General features: G+C 52.1%; 1 protein-coding gene across 7 annotated transcripts in view; it reads right to left on the minus strand.

Moving 5' to 3' along the window:
- Positions 1 to 14,537, minus strand: part of TASOR2 (transcription activation suppressor family member 2) — a 44,199-nt gene that overhangs the window by 1,554 nt on the left and 28,108 nt on the right. For 3 of the 7 annotated variants that reach the window (XM_030013711.2, XM_030013715.2, XM_041123354.1), the window contains 8 exons: positions 13,580 to 13,816; positions 10,874 to 11,801; positions 9,261 to 9,795; positions 4,856 to 8,464; positions 3,850 to 3,975; positions 3,150 to 3,303; positions 2,420 to 2,525; positions 107 to 291 (listed from right to left, as the gene is read on the minus strand). In XM_030013711.2, the coding sequence (XP_029869571.1) occupies positions 107 to 291; positions 2,420 to 2,525; positions 3,150 to 3,303; positions 3,850 to 3,975; positions 4,856 to 8,464; positions 9,261 to 9,795; positions 10,874 to 11,801; positions 13,580 to 13,816 (5,880 nt within the window). The remainder of the gene's footprint in view (positions 1 to 106; positions 292 to 2,419; positions 2,526 to 3,149; positions 3,304 to 3,849; positions 3,976 to 4,855; positions 8,465 to 9,260; positions 9,796 to 10,873; positions 11,802 to 13,579; positions 13,817 to 14,537) is intronic. The other 4 variants (XM_030013712.2, XM_030013713.2, XM_030013714.2 and 1 more) reach the window with 3 other exon arrangements.

The following is a 14,537-nucleotide window of genomic DNA, read 5'->3' on the forward strand; positions in this document are numbered from 1 at the left end:
AATAGGAGGAAAATGGGGTGTTTCTTGTCCCTCCTCCACTGCCTCCCACACCAATTTAAGACGGTGCTCACGGGGATTGAGGGCAGCGCCCAGAGCCCGTCCTTACCTGTGAGATACACAGCGAACCTGGCGCTGACGTGCTGAACCTGCAGGTTCAACAAGCACTTGACGTGCTCGGATTTGGGGGGCAACCCGGAGTCGCAGGCGTGGTAGTGCAGCACCTCAATGAGATCGGCTCCTTGGCACGATTTGAGGATCAAGTGCTTCTTGCGGGCGTTGGCGTCGACCCTGCTGGGAGAGGGGCAAGGTGAAGGGATGAGGGGCTTCCCCCCCTCTCTCCCCTCCCAGGGAATAAGCAGGTATGATGGGACCTGCCTTTCCCCCGCGTGTTTTTCTTCCAGCCTCACGGGCACTTTTACGCTTGCTACCCTGTGCTAAATGGAAATGGCAGGAGCAAGCATCACCGTACGGAGCACGCGTGCAGACGGAAAACAAAATGACCCCTTGCTCCAGGCAGCTCGGACAGACGGGGTGTGCTGGTTTGGGCTGGGACAGAGTGAATTTTCTTCCCAGCAGCTGGTACGGGGCTGCGTTTTGGGTTTGTGCTGGAAACAGTGTTGATAACCCAGGGATGTTTTCATTCCTGCTGAGCAGTGCTTACCCAGAGCCAAGGGCTTTTCTGCTTCTCACCCCACCAGCGAGGAGGCTGGGGGGCACAAGGAGTTGGGGGGGGGGACACAGCCGGGACAGCTGATCCCAACTGACCCAAGGGATATTCCAGACCATAGGACGTCATGCTCAGCATGTAAAGCTGGGGGAAGAAGGAAGGGGGGGATGTTGGGAGCGATGGCGTTTGTCTTCCCAAGTCACCGTCAGGCGTGATGGAGCCCTGCTGTCCTGGAGATGGCTGAACACCTGCCTGCCCATGGGAAGTGGGGAATGGATTCCTTGGTTTGCTTTGCTTGCACGCGCGGCTTTTGCTTTACCGATTAAACTGTCTTTATCTCAACCCAGGAGTTGTCTCACTTTTACCCTTCTGATTCTCTCCCCCATCCCACCGGGGGGGGAGTGAGTGAGCGGCTGCGTGGGGCTGAGTTGCCAGCTGGGGTTAAACCACAACACCGGGGCTCATGATCCCACCACAATGGAGTCAAGAGATGCTACAGGAGCGCCAGTGACGGAGCACAAGGAAAACACTTGCTCTACAGCAGCATCTGCTGATGAGGCCGAGTCCTCATCTCACAGAGTACAATGAAATACCCGACCGCGAGCTTCTGCAACACCTCACTGCTCAAGGACTGAAAACCAGGTCTTCAGAACGATTACCCTGTGCTATCACTGTAAAGGCTGAGTGTGGAGAGGATCTGAGATCTCTCCCCATTTGTTGTAGCATTTTCTGCTCAGACAGAACAGACCAGTTTCCTCTCTGTTCACAGGTCGTTACTAGAAAGCCGCCCTTTCTGGTCTGTGGTCTGGCACTAACAAAGGCAGCCTGCCTGATAAAAACCCTCCTCGCTGAGCTCAAATGTGATAAAAGCAGGACATTTCAATGGAAAGTAATCGCCATCTTACTTCTCTTTTTCAAATTGCATCATTTAAATACACGTTGTTGCAAATAACCTAAAATAAGTGGCAAATAGCAGCAGAAGTTCTGCTTTTCCCAGCAGAGTTTGATTTTACGCACTCCCACAACACACCGGTTCCTCTCCACATTACAAACTCAGAGCTCCTCCTCACTCCCCCAAATCCCACACGTTATGGGACAGAAAAAGAAAAAGCAAAGAGACAGTAGGGCTGAGAGAGGCCCAGGAAGGTACCCCGAGCTCCTGGAGTGTGTGTGTGCAGGAGCTGGGGTGAGCCGGTAGGAAGGGAGCTCAGTTTGCGGAGGCAGCTTTCAGAGCGTGCAGCTCCTCAAACAAAATTTGTGCTTTTCCTCAAGCCCCTTGCAGGCTGTAATGCTCACAGAGGGCGTCTCTGCCAAAGAGAGGGGGGGAACTGCCTTATGGAGATACAGCGGGGTGCAAGAAGCAGCTGCCAGAGCTCTGCCTCATCCAGGATCACGTGCAAGACACAACATTTCAGGCCATCTGATCCTCTCCAGGTCCCATGTCCTGCTGCTCCATCTCATACAGATATTAAAAAAAAATTTAAAAAAATCTATCTCACTTGCTAGCGCTCAAATGCTGACCTCCAGCAATTCCAGACTTCAGGCGCATGGTCTCTCACTGATAAGAAAAGTTTGTATTTAAACAAAAATCTTCAAATTCATCTTATAAGAGGCCAAAACCCAACCAAAGGCACCTAACTTGCCCTGTATCTCTGCAGTGAATGGGACACCACACTCCACCACAGTGGGTACATCCTTGCTGCGGTGACAAGGACAGCAGGGATGAGGGAGCTGCCACTGCAAAGCCATTACCTGACATCTTCTCTGAGCTTCTTGCTCTCCTTGTAGTGAAGGAACCACTTCCACCTCCCGCTTCTGTTCAGCTTCTCCAGCACCTTCACCACCTCTTTCAGTTGGCCTGGGGAGACAGCAAGAGCCGGAGGGTAACTGAGGGTGGAAGGGGTGCCTGGGGTTGCCCCAATGTCTGCTCAAAGTTGGGCCACCTGAGGTTGGTCAGGGCTTTGTCTAGGCAAGGTTTGAATTTCTCCAAGGACGAAGACTCACAACCTGGGTTGTAAAACTGGGATCCTGTCCTAGTGTTTGAACACACTTGCTGCGAATTTTTTCCCCTGATATCTAAAAGGGTAAGCGCAACTTGTCCCTGTCACCTCTTGTCCCATCACTGCGCACCTCCAGGAGGAATGTGGCTCAGTTTTCTCTGCCACTTCCCATTAGGGAGCTGAAGACAGCAACAAGGTCTCCCCTTTGTCCTCCCTTCTTCAGGCTGAATGTCCTTGTACAACCCCTGCTCCAGCTCCTGACCATTCTGGTGGCCCCCGCTGTACTTAGATGTTTTTGGGAGCCCTGACCTGGACCCACTATCCAGATGGGGTCTACAAATGCCAAACAGAGGGAAAAAATTGCCCCCACTTAAAGCAGGAGCAGATGGCAAGTTTTTGGAAGGTGTCGGCAAACCAGCGGGCAAGGCCGGGAGCCGACACTGTGTGTTTGCATCCAAGCGAGAGGCCGCAGCGAGACTCACCCAGCGTTACCGTTTCCAACACCTCGTTGTCTGACACCATGAAGCCACCAGTATGAAACAGCTCCTGGTATGTGTGACCTGTTATATCTTTGGGACTGTCCACTCCGGCGAACGCCACGTTCGGGCAGTGCTTCAGCTTCAGCAAGCATGGGACCTGCTCAAGGCAGAGATGCTTTTGCACACACAGTTGCATTTCAACAGCATTTGCACTTCTCTGCAACCCACACCCGCTCCAGGGAGACCCGGGGAGCCCACCCGTCCTCTGTCCGCACCACCCCAACACTCGTGTCTCCGTAGCTCAACTCCAAAGTCGTGGGTGGTGATACGGGGAGCTACAGGCAGCTTAGTCTGCTGCAATATTCACTGGAGCCCATGAGCCAAGGCTCGGCTGAACTGCTCTGTTATATGAGATAAGCTCAGCCTGACTCCTTTGAGCTGGGCTACTCCAAGTGACATTATTCAGCAATCAAAAATGGAAACAGAAGAAAAGCAGAACTGACAGGCTTCATGTTTTTGAAATACTTGGTTTTAACAGCTCTTCATGAAGCACTGTTCTTCCAGTAGAGAGAACAGCATATCCGCAGAGACTGACAATTAAATGTGCAACTATATATAGTGTAAAATTAAAAGCACCTTTAAAATGGATCCTGATATTAAAAAACATTGCTGGTAGAAATAAAAGAAGGGACTCAGGCCTTACATTGTGGATGTGCAAGGAAATGTCTTCATTCCTGATGACAACAAGCAGCCTGTCAGTATCCAGGTGTTGTGCTTCGCAGAAGCTCAGAGGTTCGATCTCCACGTGGCCATGTTTCTTCAGCAAGGTCTGAAAGAGAAATCGTGTAAGAAGGTTTGTATGGAGAGTATCTTCACAACAGAGGTGCCATGCTCCTGGCACACATGCGCCTGGGGACAAGGAGAGAAGAATGAGACAGCGACCCCAACCAGGCATCCTGGTGTCAAGGGCACCCTACGGTGTCCGTCTGTCAAAGGCACTGCGTGCTCCAGGCCCGGGCTCCAGCCAGCGGTGGAAGAAGCAGCCATTTACCTTTGTTGGCAAAAACCTTTTAGAAAACCACCTTGAGCATCTCACTGTAGCACGCGTTGGGCCTCTTCGCTATTTTGGAACAGCAAATCCTCCCATGCAATCACCCTCCCTGAGTTTTCAACCCTTTAATGAGAGCTTGAGCAAAAGCCACCTTGCAGGGGTTGAGTTTGGGCTGCTCCTGCATGAGCTTAAATCTGTTTTGGCCCGGGGGATGTTCAAGTGATAGGACAAGAAGAAACAGCCTCAAGCTGCATCAGGGGAGGTTTAGGTTGGATATTAGGAAAAATTTCTTCACCAAAAGGGTTGTCAAGCATTGGAACGGTCTGCCCAGGGCACTGGTTGAGTCACCATCCCTGGAGGCATTTAATAGACATGTAGACATGGCGTGTAGGAACACGGTTTACTGGTGGACTTGGCAGTGCTAGGTTAACGGTTGGACTTGATGATCTTAAGAGTCTTTTCCAACCTAAATGATTCTATGATTCTAATTTCTGGTGGTATAAGCAGAGATGAAATGGCAGAGGCGGCTCCTGGCTTAAGGGAACCAAACTCCACCTGTGTTGGGTTGAGCAAGCTTGCCCTGCGCCTGCTCCTGCTGCCCTCAGCTCTCACCCCAGGGCCACCCGTCCCCGTCCAGGCCAGCGGGGCTGGCTGTTACCTTCACTCTTGCAAAGAAAGGGTCCTTGCCCGTCTCCACCAGGTAGAACATGCCGGCGTGGCCGCAGGCCTCCTTGGCCACGCTGCGCAGGTGGAAACGCAGCGCGCTGTACAGGTCCTCGATCATCTCCTTGAAGGCGGCCATCCTCCCGGGGAGGGATGCGCAGGTCCACTCGCTCGCCGCCTCCCCCTGTGCCGGGACCAGCCCTCCGCCCTCGCTCCCCGCATCAGCCCTGCTCAGCATCACCCTGTTGAACTCAGCATACTCATCAAGGATGACTGCGATGTCCCCCCGCGAGTCCTTTAGCTTATTATCGTACGTAAGCTCACTGAGGTGGAAGGGAGCAGCGCGGCCCTGGCTTGTGGTTCGGGATCTGGCCCTGCTCCTCTCGTCGCAGAGTGTGTCCTGCCACGGGGTACACGGGTGCCCCTGCCAGCTGCTTCGCTGGTGCCAGCCGAGCCCGCTCGGCCACGTGTCTGAGGGCAGGATCGTCACCTGCAAAGGGCTCCTGCTCCGCGGGGAGAGCGGGACAGGAGCTTCTCGCACAGGCAAGGTCTCAGACATCACCTGGGGAGAAAAGTCTTGTGGAAAGATGCTTTTGGAGGTAGAAAAGGGTGGTTTCCCACTCCTTAGGATTTGTTTTAGCTTATAATGGAAACGGAGACACTCCATGTCCAAAGTGTGCTGGGTGATTTCCTCAAAACCCCTCCAAGTCCCCCTCAGTGACCTTAACAAATGCGGCTGCCCCGCACAGTGTCTGCGCCTCTTTGAAGGCTGCAAATTTCCCATCCTCTCCTGGCACTTTTTGGTGACCACAAAGTTCCGGTAGTCCTTGGTGATTCCCTGGCTGTCCCTCATATTGACATACTGTGGAATGCGCCCGCTGCTGGCTTCCCCCGGGCTGATCGGCCGGCCATGCTGAGCCCGTGAGCAGCCCCCCTCTGCGCCCAGCGAGCCCCAACCCTCGCTGCGCCCCTCCACATGCACCAAGCTCGCGGAGGAGGAGTCGCAGTTAGTCCTTGCGCCTGCAGCATCCACAGATCCGTAGGAACTCCTGGCTGTAAGCAAGGACCGTGAAGTCCCCCCAAAAGACTCCTGGTCTGAGTCGCTGGAGAAAGTCTCAAATAGATCCTCAGAGGTCAAGCCCATGCGTCTGTCTTTGCTGGGGAGCTGCTTTGCCCTTGGGAGCACGTCCAAAATATCCTCAGCGTCACTATGCTCCAGGCTTTCTCCAGAGAGCCCCCTGTGTCCATGTAATGGCAACACTGGGAAGGGGAGAGTGGGGATTTCTCCCTCTCCCACCTCCACGCTGGCATGGTGCAGATGAACAAACACATCGGATCCCTTGGCCTCGTGCTCACTCTGGTTGCACACAGACTGGGGCTTGCACAGTGGCACGAGCAACTCCCCTGCTGAAAAAGATGCAGGGCTGGCAAGAGGGATGCTGCTTCCTCCTTCTAAATCCTCATGCGGCATAGGTTCCTTCTCATGGCTCCCTACCATGTCTGCTGCTTGGCCCCCAGGGCTGGCATACCCGGAGCAGGCGCCTGGTGGCAGCTGACCCATGCAGCAGGACCTTGGGGCACCATCTGGAGCCAGACTCACGCTGGGGGAGCACATCTCGGGGTGCATACTGAGGACTGAGTCTGGCTCGAGGTTGTGCAGACCTGCCTTGTGGGTGTGCGGAGCAGGAGGAGGCACCGATCTCGAGTTACGTGGCACGAGCGCATCCACAGGGGAGGTCTTTGCTGGCTCTGCGTGGCACGGACCCACGTCTTTTTTCACCTCTTCTGCACATCTGGGCTTTAAGGAGCCATCTGGGCTCTTGGCAGCCACACTCACATCTGCAGGACCTACTTGCTCGTAGGGCTTCCCGTGTTGGTACAGGATTGGCCCCTGCTCGCTTTGCTCTAACAAGTGGTGGTGGGGGTCTGCGTCTCTGCCATGGGGGAGAGGGTCCTGCTGCAGCAGAGAATCAGGAGCTGAGCCTCTGTGGACAGGTGGGGACAGGCTGTTTGGGGAGCTCTGCTGCTGCCTGGGGTGCTCCTTCATGGCAGATATCCCCCCTCTCACCGAGGAGGAGGGCTCTGATTTCAAGAGGTGATGAAGAGAGGTCTCCGGCTCCTGTGGTGCGTTAGCCACCATTGCTGTGTTTGTTTTGTCACTTCTGGGGGACTTCCCGGCACCGAGGCACACATCATTGCTCCCCACAGCTTCAAAGTCACCTGCTAAGGCTGTACAGTTGAAGGCGAAGCCCTGGCCATCCCCTGCTCCCAAGGACTCATGCAGCACATCTGTGGGGTTGGCAGAAGGGCTGCTATGCTGTTCTTCCACCAAAACCTTGTTCCCTTCTTGGTTTGATTCACAAGGGCTCAGCGAAGTGAGGTCCGCACAAACATCACCTCCACACCTTTGGGAAAGACAGCTGCTCTCTCCCAGGTCGCTCAGTGATGGAGACTGGATGCTTGCCATGGCCTCCTGGTCCTCAGGAGCCGTCCCAGGATCTGTTGCTCCATCAAGTGATGTGAGGCAGACAGAACTGGAGTCAGGAGACAAGGTTAGTGACAGTCCCTGGCCACACAGTGACTCGAGGCCAGCTGTGCCGGCAGCTTTGCTCCCAGCAGGCACCCACCTTTCTGCAGAGGGCGCACGATCCTTGTCTTTCTGCTCCAAGCTGTCCCCGAGCGTCTCTCCGGCAGGTCCCAAGTTGCCTGTAATGCTGTCTGGCTGTGCCCCACAGACAAGGCTGGGAGCAGGTGATAACAGCAGCATCAACCCACTGTCACGGGGCGACCCCACATTGGCTGGAGTGGCTGCGTTTGCCAAACCAACGCTGTCTGTCTCTGCAGTTGAGGCGGCCAGAGTCTCCCAGGGTTCTTGCAGTGTGTGCAGGCTTGGTGCCATCTCACCAGGAAGTCCTCGAGGGCCAGTCGCGGTCCCATCTGACAGCACTGGTGTTGATCTGCCTGGGCAGGAGGATGCTAAGGCAGTGGGGCTGGGCACAGGGCCCTCTCCGGGAATGTCAAAGTCCTTCAGACATGCCGAATTCACTCGCTTCTGCTCGCTGAGTTCATGCTCTATGTCAGCATCACTGCTTTCAGAAAATACTAAATCAACAGGCTCCAGGACTGTGCTTTCATACTCAGAGTCCTCTTTCTCTTTTTTTCCCTCCTCCACCTCTTCCTCCTCTTTGTCTGGATGTCCAAGGGTATCTTGTGATTCCCTGCCTTCCCCACTGGCTCCATCCAGCTTTGCACTTTTGGGACTCGCCTCTAAGGACATTGAATCACAGGCACATTCCAGTCCGTTGCTGGTGGCCCAGCTGCCGTCCTGAACCTCCATACAGTGCCCAGCATCTCCCATGCCCTCTCCATCCTTGGGAGGGCCAGGGCCACCCCCAGACCCTGCTGCCCACGCGCTCTCCTGCTGCTCTCCACGTCCATGCAGCATGCATGGGGCATCATTCCAGGGAGCCGTACTGGAATTTGGGGCTTGGCTGCATGGGTTTTCCCTGCCCAGTGCAGCTGGAGCCTTGCTGGCATTGCCAAGCTCATCGGAAGGGCTGGGGGTCATCATAGCGTCCAGCAGTCCCTCCCTGGGTGGCTCCTTCTGAAACAACACAATTCAGAGGTTAATCTTCAAGGGAGGCAAATGCAGGAGCCAAGACGCCCGTGCAGGAGGACATGGCTATTTTAAATGCTCAAACTTTGCAAGTACAACCACTCCAACAGCATCTGAGGACATTAGTTTGAGTTTGTCTCTAAAATAAGTCCAGGTTGAGCCCTTATCCCATGTGAGCCACTACCATCCCCACCTCAGCCAGCAAGCAGAGTGCTGCAGACAGCCAGGGAAAGGTTTTGAAACTTTCCACCTTCTTTACACCATGAAATGGCTTAAAAATAGGCCAAACCGTGCAGGGACAATCAGCCACTGCCCAGAGGTAATGCATGTAGCAGCATCCTCTTACCTCTGCTGAGTTTATCTGTCCAAGCAAGCTATATGGACACTATGGACAGTGATCCCACATTTCCTCCCAAAACACTTCTGCCTGCTTCACAGCACTAAACCCAGGAGGTAAAAAACACTGGGATATTTTTTCCTGCAAAACAGTTGCAGCCCTATGGCAGCTGCCCATTTGTTCAGAGTGGAAGTTTTAAAGGAATTATTTTAGTTCAAGAATTCATTCTTAAAAAACGTCAGCAGACACCCATGTTTTATATTTACCCAAGTACCTCCACTCCTGACCATCTGCAGACCATAGAAACTGTAAATTTTAATTTTAAAAACCCTGCCCAGAATGGAATATTAACTAGCTTCACCAGAGGGGCGAGGGAAATGCTGCAAAGCACTGCACTGCCATCTGTGTGGGGGAAACCTCTCCAAGCCAGCAAACCTCAGTTCTTACCACAGTGATGGTCGAGACATCATGTACACACTCCTCAGGAATGACTGCCAGCTGCCTGTCTTTCACAGCCAGGCTCTCATCGGCATGTTCAATGAGGGAAAGGCTCTCGGGACAGCTTGTGGAGGAAGGCTCCTCCTCCCCACAGGGCAGCTCCACTGAAGAAGATGATACCGTGCTATCGACAACACCAGGAGTCCCATCATCATCAGTCTGAGAGTCTGCAGGGCTCTCCTCTGGGCAGAAACATCCCTGGCAATGTGTGCTGCGATCCAGAGAGCTGCTGGGAGTCTGGTCAGGGTCTGACCGAGAGTCTGCAGGGCATGTCTCCAACCCAAAACAGTCCTCACCATCATCACTCAGCTCAAGAAAGTCCCCAGTGCTGTTTATTGAGACATACTTCTCGGGGTTGCTGTGCTCTACCACCTTCCTCGTGCTGCTCAGGAGTTTGCTGGGTTTGCTGTAGAAGAGAGCCACCCACATATGAAGGATCAGCTTCATCTCTTCCACATCATCGGGCAGATCGGGGTCCCAGGGCCTGGAAGGGAAAGCAAACACAGCCTGAAACGTCTTCATCCTCCCTCCAGTTGACTAGCACAAGGTAACTCATCTCCTGGTTCCCCATGGCACTAAGCCCCAATGCAGCGGGGCTGCAAATGCCCAGCTGCAGACACAGATCACTTGAAGCGGTTTCCAGCTTGTTGAAAAAAAGAGAAACTCATGACTGCAAAGGAGGACTCTTGTTCATGGCTCTAGGTACCAATTCTAGCTGCAGAGCCATGGGAATCATAGAATGGTTTGGCTCACAAGGGACCTTCAAAGACCATTTAAGTCCAGTCCCCCCCCTGCCATGGGGGAAGCTGCCAGGGACACCTTCCACTAGACCAGGTTGCTCAAAGGCCCCTCCAACCTGACCTTGATCACTTCCATTGATGGGGCATCCACAGCTTCTCTGGGCAACCTGTTCCAGTGCCTCACCACCCTCACCATAAAACATTTCTTCCTTATGTCCCAACCAAACTTACACTCTCTCAGTTTAAAACCGTTGCCCTTTGTCCTGTCACTACACGCCTTGGTAAAAAGACTTTCTCTGACTTTACTATAAGCCCCCTTTATGTATCAAAAGGCTGCAATAAGGTCTCCCTGGAGCCTTCTCTTCTCCAGGCTGAACCACCCCAACTCTCTCAGCCTGTCCTTATAGGAGGGGTGCTCCAGCCCCCTGATCATCTTCATGGCCCTCCTCTGGACCTGCTCCAACAGGTCCATGTCCTTCTTATGTTGGGGGCCCCAGAGTGGAGTAGAGGGGCAGAATCACCTCCCTTGACCTGCTGGCTGTGCTTCTTTTGATGCAGCCCAGGATACAATTGGCTTGCTGGGCTGGAAGCACACATTGCTGGCTCATGTCCAATCTGTCACCCACCAGTATCCCCAAGTCCTTCTCCACAAGGAAAACACACCAGCTTTAACACAGCAAAAGTGGGCATCTGAGCATGGGGAAAAAGGCACTTATCATGCAAAGCAAGGCAAAAAAAAAGAGCAAAGGAAGCCCCTCCCAAAAGCACTCCAGATGTTCAGCAAGAGACGTCCCCTAGAGATGTCCTTCCAGACTGACTTACCCATGCAGGGCGCGGATGACTGTTTTCTCCAGGGCATCATTGGTGTACCTGCTGTCCAAATTGAAGAGATACTCTGCCTCCCAATGGCACGTCACCTTCACAGACTCGCCGCAGATGTTCACTGTGTGGGACTTTGCAAAGTCCTCTTTCAGCCGGGGGGAGAGCAGGTTGCTCCTGCGCCTCATCGCCACGGCCTCGAAGGGCTGCTGTAGGTGGGTGCTGTTCTGCTGGTGGCGGAAAGGCAGAACTTTCCCAACCAGGGGTCCTGCTTGGGCATTCCTGGTCCCGTTTCTGGAAGGTGCTGGGCCAGGGTAGGGAGCACCTCTGGGATACATGTGTTTCTTTGAGTGCTCAGGCATCTGTGAGGCATATGAGTGCTCAGCAGAGATGAAGGAGTGCTTGTTCACCTCAGCAGCTTCTTGAGTCTCTCTTGGAGGCAATGCATGGGGTTTTGCAGGGCTGGGGCTCGCACTGTTCTTCTTGCTGAAAATCCCAGGGTTTTTCTCTCTGGCAATAGAGGCCAAATCATTTAAGTCTATTTTTTCAGCAGGAGAAAGCTTCTGGTTCGGCGATGCTTTGCTAGGACAGGTTGCTCCCTTTGCAAGCTTGTCTACCCTGTGGTATTCATGGTCAGAAGCAACACGCAAGGATCTGTGCTTGCGATGACTCTGCTGCTCCTTTGCAGAGTTGCTGGAGGGGCTGCAGGACACAGCGATCATCCCACTGCCCCTGGGGATAAACGAAGGAATACAAGAACCCAGAGCCAGATCAGCCAGCAAGTTCAAGGCGTGGGACTCATAGTTGTTTCCCTTCAGAACGAAACCGAGATCAGGAACCCTGCCTGGGTAAATCTCACTTGTTTGGCCATCTGCTCCATGGCATTGGGAAGAAACTTCGCTTGGGAGGACAGAGAATGGCTCCTTCCACTCTGCGTGAGAAAAACAAAGTCAGAGAATAAACAAAGCCAAACAGCTTTGCCTTGAGAAGAGGTTCAAAGCAGGCTTTCAGTCTGGCAGGAAAAAGCGTCTCTCCAACATGGAATTTGAACACGTAAAAAAACCCCAAAAACATCTCTATGGTCACGCAGGCTATGGCTACTACAAAACGATCCAGAGTTGGGAATCTAAGAGACTTCAGGAAGGGGGTTTATTCTCAGAAATAAAAGGCATGGGATCCAGAGTGAACAAAATTTCCCTTGGTCTCTGTGCACAGGGTAGTTTGGCCACTTAAATACAACCAGAGATATTTTAGGTGTTTCCTTAATCCTTTTTATTTTGCTTTAAATTTTTGCCTAGTTTGAGTATTTGCAGTCTTCACAGATAAACCCTGTGCTATACTTCCAAAAACCCACAGTTACAAAACCCCCCAAATCCTCTAAAACAGAGAAAAACCACTCTGCCCTGATGCTTCCCACTGCACACCCTCTCAAGAGCATAACCTACCCCTGAGCTGTACCTCAAGAGCACATGCAGAAACCTGGGGGCTCTCAAAGGCAGCCAGAGCACAGCAAATAAGTGTTGATTTAGTTTTCAGTGTTAAAAATGCCCCTCACCGTAGCTCAAGGCCCATATTCATAATAACAGTATGAAGTCATTAAACAAGGTTAATGCCTTCAACTAAAAACCAGCACAAAAATCTCTCTTCAAGTAAAACCTTATTAAATCACATCTGTGCTAGTCCTGCATGTTACATTTAATTTCCTTGAGAACTGCATAGTAAGACACATAAATCGAGTATTTCTTGCTGCTAAACACTCTTATTTTGCATTTTTGGCTGATCCTGGCATTCAGCAGGATCCATCTGATACCCTGCCCGTGCCGGAGCACTGGCCAGATCTGCTGCGGGAACCCCCATGTGAAAAGGGCAATGAGGGGTGGCGTTTGATACACACACACTGATGAAAAGTGCCACATTTCAGGAACACGTGGCAATAAAAGATCAAGAAGAACGGATAAACTGAGCCAAGGTGGCTAAACCAGTCTTCAAAGCCTCCACATCCCACAGGAAGGGGAAAAAGAAAGACCAGAGACAGATCCGAAAAAGGACATCAAAGCGTGAGAGTGAGAAAACACCACAAATTAGCAGAAAATGACTCTCCTGTTCCATCATTTATTTTGGCACTGTAATACTGGTTCTCAGTTTAACAGCAGACTCCCGGCCAGCACCTGCAGACGCTACGCTCAGGGGCTGTCCATGCTGCCTCTTAAATCTGCTGCAGTCTGTCTGCAAAGGCTGCGACAATTCAACTCCTTTTAAAATGACCAGATTTACAACATAACAGACTAAGAATCTAGGTAGATGCTGGCTACAAGCAGAGGTTATAATGCTCTGTCCGTGAGCTGCCTCAATGCAGTTTCACAGCTCAGCAGTTAAAAATCAGGGTTTTTAAACTACCCGAGCAGTTTGCCAAGGATGCAAACTGAAGGCTTAGGAAAGGACTCAGAAGAGACCCCGTGTGGTTTGCACATCCTGCAACGGAGATTTTCACGGTCGCCTTTATGTTTTACACTACTATGCATAACTGGGTGCCTGCAGGCTGTGGGGCAGCAGCACTCAGACCCCAATCCAGACCCTCAGCACTAAATGTCGTAAGGCCCTTTGGCTGCTGCCAAATGTGCCATTACTATCATCTGGTTGTGACCTGATCGTGATGTTTGACGGCTCAGCTTTTAAAGTAAAGATTTCCACAGGAAACAGCACTCTTACCGCTTTCTGCTTGCTTTTTGGCTTGAGGTTTTGATGGGCTGCTAGCCACACTTTTTAGTGTCTTACTTTTCACTGGCTTCGTGACGGTCTCAGCAACAGGAACCTTTTTCATGTCTGGGTTCTTCAGTATCTTTAGTCTCTTTGTTTCCAAGCCAGGATCGTCAGGAGCTGAGGTTTCCTTCTGAACAGGTTCAGACTGTGCTTTGTGCACAAATTCTGCAGACAGGACCTCCGCACCTGGGACAGGGAAAAAGGAGTGCATTTCTTTTGGTTTGAGACATATTCAGGTTAAAAAGGAGTAATTGAAAAATATCCAGCTAAGAAATGTGGAAGGACTGCTTTAGAAGTGATTGCCAGTAGCACAGTAGTCTTCAATGACTTGTTTTATGCATCCAGTCTTACAAATGGGTTTGTTACTGATGTGAGTGATCAGTAACCAGTTTTTAAAAATTAAGCATCACTTCTTAAGCTCATTAAAAGCCTGCTTTCCTGAACTAGAATAGGTGTTCTCCAGGGATAAGTCACTCTAATTCCTGCCCCCCCCCCCCCCACTTGCACCCTGAGGGTACTTTTTATCTCTCCAAGAAGCACATAAGAACCTCTCCCAGATCCATCAGCAATGCCACCCAGGCCCGAGGCAACGTGCCCCAGGACAGAGCTCAATGGACTGTGAATCAGAGCTGACTTCACCCCACAGCAGGCAGATGCTGTACAACCCCTTGTTCTGCACAACAGCCCACTTTCACAGTCGCTGCTGCTACCTGTGATGTGTATGAATGCCAGGGAGGTCGCCGAATATGACGCTAACTTTGTAGACAGCTGGTCCTTTGGATGTTTATGGCCACGTTTCATCACCAAGGTTGAGATTCATCTCAACCCACTTTGAGTGTCTCTACAAATCAGGTGGAGGCTCAGGCTGGCTCAGAAGGACAGGCTTAGCCTATCCTCAGCAGTGAGA

Source organism: Aquila chrysaetos, chromosome 5, assembly GCF_900496995.4.
Source record: "Aquila chrysaetos chrysaetos chromosome 5, bAquChr1.4, whole genome shotgun sequence".
Taxonomy (NCBI): domain Eukaryota; kingdom Metazoa; phylum Chordata; class Aves; order Accipitriformes; family Accipitridae; genus Aquila; species Aquila chrysaetos.